An 8,674-nucleotide genomic window follows, 5' to 3' on the forward strand; every position below is an offset into this window, starting at 1 on the left:
AGCCCCACCCACGCACCATGTAGTAGCCCGGCAGCAGCTTCTGCAGGAACTCGGCCTCCTTGTGCATGACGGTCTTGATGATGAACTCGTCATCGCTGGTCACGTAGAACAGCGAGCCACTGGCGCCCGGGTTTGAGAGCTCTATGAGCGGCTCGTTGCACAGTGAGTACTGCAAGGTAAGCACGGGTGAATGGGTGTCTGCGGCACAGACGAGGGAACGGAGGCTCAGCAGGCGGGTATCTGGCCCAGGGCCACCCGGCGTGGACGAGCCCAGCACGCTCCCTGGGCTGTCCCCTCTGGTTCCCCGGGCCGACCGCCTCTGGTTCCCCTCTCCAGTGAGCAGCGGATGCCTGGTCGTGCTGGGTGCGGGTGTGCCTGGCTGAGATGGGCCCCACCCGCCGGCAGCCAGTGTAGCTGTGGCCTCAGCTACCCCAGGAGTCAAAGCAGAGAGGCTCGGTGTGGAACCCAGGAAGGCTCCTTGAATGGGTGATGGCGGTGGGCGCAGCTGTGCTTCTGCCCTTCTCTCCTGCCCACCTGCTTCCCTCCCAGGACACTGATGTAACAGCCGGAGCCCCAGCACCCACACTGGACCATGAGGTGACCTTCGGATAGAAGCTGTGAACCCAGGATGACAGAGAGACAGAAACCCGCCCCGCCCGTCATCCCTGCCTTCTCTCCCGCTGACGCTCCTGCCTGCCTGCTCCCCCTATTCATGCCTCTTTCTCACATACTCCCTCCCAGATGTGAGATGGAAGCAGAGGTTTTATGCAATTCCTTTACTGACGCACACAGTAGGTGCTCAATTTGTTAGGAGAGAGTGGCCTTTCCAGGTGATGAGCTGATGAAGTCCTCCCGGGGTCAAGGCTGTCTGGGTTGGGCTCCCCGTGCCTCACAGCCCCGGAGCCCTAACTGATCACCACTGGTGTACATGGTGAGGCCATAGCAGCTCCCGCCAGCCAGGAGAGCCGGGCCTGCTGTGGAGTAAACGCAGGGCAACCACTCGCAGAGTGGACACACGGGTGTCTGCAGTGACGAGTGCCCCTGCCCCGCCAGGAGAAGTGCCTGTCACTGTGTGAGTGGGGGTGTCCCCAGAGAGAGGTGTGGTGGCGGACCAAGAGCCGTGGGAGGCCGTTCCCAGCTGACCTGGGCCACACCGCAGGGTGAGGGATGGGCCACCAGGGGCTTAGCCCCAGCCGGGGCTGTCGGGAGCGTGTCCTCATGAGACCCCTGTGCTCTCTTCTCTCTGTGGATGGATTGTCTGGGATCCACTGGCCCCATCGCCACCCCAGGAGGGCCCGAAACAGTCTCTCTGGCCTCCTGGGCCACGTGAACATGCCTGGTGCCAGAGAGGACTGGGGACTCGTGGGGCCGAGGGGCCTGGGAAAGCCAAGTCTCCCCACGGGGGTCCTGGGCGGGGCCAGCGTTGCCACGGTCATCGCCAGCCATCAGCACAGGCCAGTCGTGTGGAGTCACAGCAGCCCGAACCGCGGCTCGGGACCAGGGTCTCTCCCGTACTTGGTCTGCGGGGTGGGTATCCTGGGGGCCAGGCTGGCGCCTCCCAGACGGTTGACACGATGCTGCCGCCTCTCTCCCCAAAGCCACGGAGCCTCAGCCCTCGGTCCCGCCAAGGCCCCCGAGCACTGAGACAGCCAGGCCCCATGTGGGCACTGGGAGGCGGCAGATGACAGGACGGGCCAGGGCCCCTGCCCTGGGAGTTAACGCTTCGACAGCAAAGAAGTGACATACGTGGCATGTCGGGGCAATGACAGGCATGGAGGAAAGTCGTGCAGAGTTGGGGTGGGGTCACGGGGTGCACACGCCGGCCACAGTGGCCGGGGAAGCCCTTGGAGGAACCAGCAAAAGAAGTCAAGGAGCTGTGCCAAGGCCCTGGGGCAGGAGTGCCTGCATGTCAGAGCACAGCAGACAGGACGGTGAGGCTGAACGCAGGGCAGGCAGCTGGTCACCCCATGGTGGCCTGTGGCCTTGGGGACAGAGGATTTACTCCGTGGGTGCTAGGACACTGTGGGAAGGTCAGCAGGGAGTGACAATGGCGTGCCTTAAAGGGGCTGCCTCTGGCTGCCAGATGCAGAGGGGACCACAGGGGAGGGATGGAGGTGGGAGGTCAGAGGAGACAGACCAGGCCCCTGGGGGGAGGTGTGGGCCAGGCCTGGGAAGCGTCAGTGGGTGAGCGGTGGCCACGTTTTGCCACTTCCAGGGTGTATTCATGGGTGGGGGAGGTTGTATGGGGAGCACCTGCTTGTGGGCACGAGACCGTCGGGCTGCAGCCAGTGCCGGCCTGGCCATCTGTCAGTCCCTTCTCCGCCCACAGCCCCGAGCCACAAATATCCACGGGAAACAGAGAGGCCCAGCGGGTTCCCCACCCTCCCGCCGTGCAGGATGGCCGCCACCCCTCCCACACCAGATGCCTCACACGAGGGTGGGTCCCTCCTGGGCCCCCGGGGAGGAGATGAGGCCCACACCGAGGACAGCGCTGTCCTCAGGGCACCTCCCACAGGAGCAGTGCAGCTCCTGCTGTGGGCGAGGAGGGGCTGCGGGACACGTCTTGGCCTCGCGCAGAAGTCGGTGGGAGGGAAGGTTCTGGATCCAAGTGGCCATCGGCAGCTGCTGTGGGGTAGCAGGCTGGTGGGGGCCGAGGCTCTGGCGGGTATGGGCATGCTGCCCGCGACCCACTGCTCGACCCCTGCAGGCGGGCTGGGTGGGTCGGAGGCCAATGCCTGCAGCCCCAGTCCGTCGGCCTCTGCTTCTCTCCCGGCATCCTGGCTGGGCCTCCCTCAGGCTCCCCCTGGCTGGGGCAGTGACCCTGGCTGCTCGTCAGAGTCAGTGGCAAACCCAGCCCAAGAGCCGGGTGTGGAGCCTTGGGGACCCGTGAGCACACGTGGCCCCCGCCCGCTGCATGTGTGCCTGCCCAGTACAGGGGCCCAGGAGGCTTCTTGCCCCCCAGGTGAGGACAGCGGGTTGTGGGGTCACCGGGTGGAACGTGCTCCAGTCGAGCCCTGGCAGCACCACACTGCGCTCACCTGCCCCTTCCTGCTGGCAGGCACACGTGAGACTTTGTATGGAATTCCACGTGGGGCAACTCGCTAGCCGAGCATCTATGCAGCCAGGTGCTGCTTCCACTTCCCACTGTGCTGCTGAGCCTGGGGACACAGGGAAGGACATCCCAGCAAGGGTGCAGCGGTCAGGAGACCCCAGGGTCGTTGGGGCTGCAGTCCCCCGGGGTCACACCTGGCTGGGGCACACACTGGTGCTCTCCGGGAAGACTGTGGCATGAGGGAGGACACGGGGTCCTGAGACTGAGACAAATTGCCACATGACAGCCAGCGACCGCCACAGGCATGGAAGCATATCACTACGCATGACTGGCAGAGTCAAAGGCCGCATGTCGTGGATGCCTAGCATGCTGGCCCATGGATGCCACGACTCCTGGATACAGACACCACGGACTCTTGGATGCATCCTGGGGCTGGTGATGCCCCCTCCTACTGCCCTGGGACTGGAAGCCCCAATAACGGTGCCAGTGACAGCAGATGGCTGGATTTGGGTTTTTCTAATTTGAGAAAATAAAGCCACGACCAGAGCCTAGAGGTCCAACTCTGAGCAGGTCCCTGGGAGGGAGTCATACCATCCCCTTGGGGGTGGATGGGACTGTGATTTGGCTAACCAACACATTGGCAGGGGGGACGGGGTGGCCACTTCGGCCAGTGGGCTGCAGGGGACAGTGACATCTGCGTAGACAGCAGGTCCCTCGCACATGTGAAAAAAGAGGCCACGGGCCAGCCGACGCCAGCAGGGAACGGTGCCGCCTAGGGTGGGAGCTTGGAGGTGGGTCCTTCCAGAGCGAGTTGCAGGAGACCTGGCCCTAGACTCGGCTGTCACCCCACAAGAAACCTGCCAGACCCCTGGGCAGGCCGGCGACTGTAACACTCACCAGGTAGTCATCAGGGCGGATTCCAAAGAGCTCGCGGAAGTAGCGGAAGGCCACAGGCGCGTAGGTCTTGAAGCGGAAGTCCTGGAAGTGGTGGGCAGGGGTGAGGTTGCTGCCTTCACTGTGGAGAGGGATGCAGAGTCTGAGGCCCAGGGTTCTGGGTGCCCTCCCTACCTGGGCATGCCTCACCACCAGCCCCAAGGCCTCACGATGCCCACCCCACGAGCAGCAGGGCTCCCGACGGATGTCCCTGCAACCACCACCCTCCCGTCAGCAGTGAGCCTGAGACGCTGGCTAGGCACAGGCGGCCAGGGACCACAGGTCACGGAGGCTGCATACCAGGGTGGCGGCATGGAGGGCCGGGGGGCCCAGACACCACAAAGATGTGCTCCAGCCTCAGCTGCCCACTGGTGTTTTCTTTTTATTTTTTGAGTTGGAGTCCCACTCCGTCACCCAGGCTGGAGAGCAGCGGCACGCTCACAGCTCACCATAGCCTCAACCAGGGCTCAGGTGATCCTTCCACCTCAGTTTCCTGAGTAGCTGTGACTACAGGTGTGCAGCCACCACCCCTGGCTAATTTTTTTTTCTTTTTCTTGTCTTTTCTTTTTTTAATTTTTTTGAGTTGGAGTCTCACTCTGTCGCCCAGACTGGAGGGCAGTGGCCGCTCCCGGCCACCACAGCCTCAACCTGCTGGGCTCCGGCGATCCTTCCGCCTCAGCCTTCCGAGTAGTGGGAACTACAGGCACACACTACCACGCCCGGCTCATGTTTTGATTTATTGTAGAGATGAGGTCTCGCCAAGTTGCCCAGGCGGGTCTCGAACCCACGGGCTCAGGTAATCCACTCACCTCAGCCTCCCAAAGTGCAGGATTACAGGCTGAGCCACCAAGTCTGGCTATTTTTTAATTTTCTTGTAGGGATGGGGTCTTGTTATGTTGTCCAGGCTGGTCTCAAACTCCTGGTTTCAAGCAATCCTCCCGCCTCGGCCTCCTAAAATGCTGGGCTGGCAGGTGTGAACCACAGCACCTGGTGCTACTGGTACTTTTATGAGAGAGGATAATTTATTTCTCTTTTTTCTAACTGCTTTTACATTGGATCTCTGCTTCAGCAGCAAATGAACACTTGGTCCCAGACGCCAGAGCTCAGAGCCAAGGAGATGCCGGGAGACCAGGCACTGGTATGGAAGGGTCAAAAGACAGACTGAATGGCCTCGAGAGCCAGGCTAGGGCTGCTTGCACTCACCTGGGGAAGAAGATGCTTTCCACAACGTAGAAGTCCTGCATGAGGACGTCACGCTCAGGCTTGGAGCTCAGGTTGCCCACTGTGTAGCCGATGCCCAGCTGGATGGCGCCCTTCAGCGTGGATGACGTGGTCTGTGAAACCCGCATGTCAGGGCTCTTCCAGGGGTTCCCCACTGTGCCCGTGCCCCCTTGAGTGTCCTGCCTGTGGCAGGACCCCCAGCCCCTGCCTGCGCCCTCCTTCTGGCCCAGGCATGGCCACCGTCCAGAGCTCTGACCCATCCTGCCACTGCAGCACAGGGCGAGAGCCAGGTAGGGAGGGTGAAGCTGTCCCTTCGGGCCACACAAAGAGGCTGGCCCACTTTGGTATTGCCCTGTGCAGCCCTCAGGGCTGTGTCCTCTCAAGGTTCTAGAAAGTCCAAGCATATCAAAACTACTTGACCTGGCAAGAGCTGATTCACTGCCAGCATTTTAAGTCAGAGTCTCAAACTCTTGCCCAGGATGGAGCACAGGGGCATGCTCACAGGCAGCACAGCCTCGACCTCCTGGGCTCAGGCGATCCTCCCACCTCAGCCTCCTCAGTAGCTGGGACAGGTGTACGTCACCATGCCTGTCTAACTTTTTGATTTTTTTGTAGAGATGGGCTCTTGAGATATTGCCCAGGCTGGTCTCAAACTCCTGGTGATCCTCCCGCCTCGGCCTCCCCAAGTGCTGGGATTGCAGGCGTGGGCCCCTGCGCCTGGCCTACCTACACTTCAAAGGGTAAGCTATACAGTATGTGAATTATACCTCAGTGGAGCTGGTGTGTAAAAACACACACGCCAAGGCAGGAGAGGAGGGTGTGGCCTCCCGCCCACACGGCCCAGGAGGGCCTGCCTCTGTGTATCCCACCCACTGTCCCGGGTGGTGGTGGGTGGCTGTATCCACCGAGACGAGGCACAGGGCTGGGTGCTGCCCAAGATCCTGAGGACTCTGAATTGGGCTGGTGCCCAGATAGGCTGGCCTTGGAGGACACTGCTGGCCACCAGTGAGAACGGCGCAAGGACTCAAAGGACCAAGTGTTCCCCAGAGCCTCTGCCCCGCCAGACATGGCCCAGCTACACTGACCCTGAGCAAGCCCGTGTGTGGCTCAGGTGGGACAGGCGGACCTCAGAACCACAGGCCCCTCCCTCCACCCGCCCAGCCAGTGCATGCAGGAACCTTCTTGTAGGTGGTTTCCCCGGACGCGTCCACGCCTCGGTGGCCCAGCTTCTTTCCGTGGCCTGGGCCTGGCTGTCCCGCCATCGAAAGGGCCTGGGAAGAGGAAGCAGGGAGTTGGCAAGGAGGCACAGCTGGGCCAGAAGGTTCTGGAAGCCCTGGCAAGAAGGATGTGGCCACTGGGTCTCTGGAGCGTGCGGGTAACTCTGGGGGAGTGGAGACCCTAGCCCCCAGGGGTCCGGCGGGCTGCCCGGTGCTCTACAGTGTCCAACCCTGGCCATCGCAAAGGTTCACCCCAGGATCGGGGCTTCCAGCTTCTCAGGAAAGGCAGGGATCAGGCAGTCCCGGGCACCTCACGCCAGGGCTCCTAGACCCTGTGGACACTGGGCTGGGTCATTCTCAGGGGGGCATCCTGGGCACGGCAGGGAGCTGAGCAGCATTCCCGGCCTCCGCCCCCTCCATGCCAGAAGCACCCCAGTCACGACACCCACACATGTCCCCAGATGTCGTCCAGAGTCCCCTGGGGGCAGGACCACCCTGTGAGCCCCTGGGCTGGGATGGCGGCAAACAGCCTCTCCTGATGTGCCAAGGGCGCCGCTGTGTCATAGGGAGAACCCCCGCGGCCCTGCCCCAGGGAAGCCTGGCCTGCGTGGCCCTCGCCCCACCCAGCCACCCCACCACACAGCCCCTACCCCTCCTGGCCCCCGTGCTGTGGCCTCGGATCCACTGGACTCCAGCGCAGCCTCCCCACCAGCCAGCAGGGGGCAGGCTCCTCCCAGCAACTGACCCTGCCACCGCTCTGCGGTCCTCATGGGCTCCAGGGCACTCCAGCTGGGCCTGCCCACCTCCCGGCGCTGCCCTGCTGGCCCCAGGGACATCCAGGCCCCACATGGACTCGAGGGGCAGCGCCTGGCCGGGTAGACACAGCCTCGTCTCTCGTCCTCAGAAGGACATGCAGAAGGACCCGAGTGACAGGTGGCACTGGGACATGGAGGGCAGTCAGGTGGAACCCAGGCCACGTGGGCCCTGCTGCTGCGGGTCTGAGGGATGCCACGATGCGACGCCCTGGGCTGCTCCTGGAATGGTGCCCGCCCGTGCCCAGAGCAAGGCACTCGGTGCCTGTGGCAAGCAAAGGCTGAGAACCCAGATGGGCAGAGCCGAGATCTGGGGACAGACTCCCGAAGGTGGGCAGCAGGACAAGCAGAAGAGCCCCTGTGTGCATACATACGTGCACACACACACACTGGTGTGTGTTGTGTCCTAGATGCTGCCACAGGGAACCACGACCACTGGAGTGGAGGGTGTGGCAGAGTTGGTGGCTTGGGCATCACGCTCTGGGCAGCGTCTGACCCACCACCTCCTCATCCCGCCCCCCAGTACCGCCCCTGACACTGCTGTGCCCGCCACGGCCACCACAAGTCCCGCTAACACCTGGGACGACCCCCAGGGCAGAGCTTCCAGCTGAGGCCACCATGTGAGTGGAAGCCACACCACCCAGCCTGTCCCTCGTGGTCCAGAGCCAGAGAGGCCCCTCCTACCCCTACAGCCCCTCCCGGGACCCCTGGCTTGGGGACCTTGGCAGCGTCCCCTCTTCCCCGACTTTTGCCCCTGAAACTCAAAGACACTGGCAGGAAGGATGCTGTATCCACCTCACTGGTCCACACGAGGTGGCCACCAGAAAGGTACAGTGAGCCGTCCAGGGCCACGGGGCCTCTCAAGACGTGAAGGAGGCAGGTCAGGGTGGGGACCCCGGCCCTACATCCCCTCTGGACACTCACCTCCGTGGGGGCCGCCTTCTTCTGAGCCTGACCTGAGGGAGAAAGGGAAAGATGTCAGGCTGGAGGTGCGGCTGCTGCAGGGAGCCCTGGGTGTGGGGCCTGGCCACCCTCCCGCCAACACACATGGGCTTATCCCAGCACAGGACCTGTCTCAAGGTCACATGCATGCTGGGAAGACACACGCACAGTGGATGGTGATGGCAGGGCCATGGGTCCTGGGGTGGTCACTCCAGGTTGGGGACGCTGGGGCCTGGGATGGCTGCCCTGGGTCGGGGTCGCTGGGGCCTGGGATGGTCACTCCAGGTCAAGGACACCAGGGCCTGAATGGTCAACCTGGGTCAGGACCTGGGACGGTCACCCCAGGCCTGTGATGGTCACCTCGGGTCAGGGCCGCTGGGGCCTAGAGCAGGCGACAGGCTCTGTGGGGCGTCCAGGCCTGGTGAGGGGAAGGACACAGGCACTCACTGAGGCCTGGCCTTGGATCTGCTCTGTGGGGGGGACAATGGGGAACAAAC

The 8,674-nt window shown here is 63.1% G+C and overlaps 1 protein-coding gene across 1 annotated transcript in view; it reads right to left on the reverse strand.

The window, feature by feature from the left end:
• The window catches only part of PIP5K1C (phosphatidylinositol-4-phosphate 5-kinase type 1 gamma), a gene marked incomplete at its 5' end in the record, with an annotated part of 27,272 nt that extends 19,081 nt beyond the window's left edge, over positions 1-8,191 (reverse strand). The window contains 5 exons of the mRNA XM_021709082.1: positions 17-169; positions 3,950-4,067; positions 5,189-5,319; positions 6,385-6,477; positions 8,160-8,191. Of these exons, the coding sequence (XP_021564757.1) occupies positions 17-169; positions 3,950-4,067; positions 5,189-5,319; positions 6,385-6,477; positions 8,160-8,191 (527 nt within the window). The remainder of the gene's footprint in view (positions 1-16; positions 170-3,949; positions 4,068-5,188; positions 5,320-6,384; positions 6,478-8,159) is intronic.
• Between the last annotated feature and the right edge of the window lie 483 nt (positions 8,192-8,674).

This window comes from Carlito syrichta, unplaced genomic scaffold, assembly GCF_000164805.1.
Source record: "Carlito syrichta isolate Samal-C Ts95f unplaced genomic scaffold, Tarsius_syrichta-2.0.1 Scaffold156968, whole genome shotgun sequence".
NCBI lineage: Eukaryota > Metazoa > Chordata > Mammalia > Primates > Tarsiidae > Carlito > Carlito syrichta.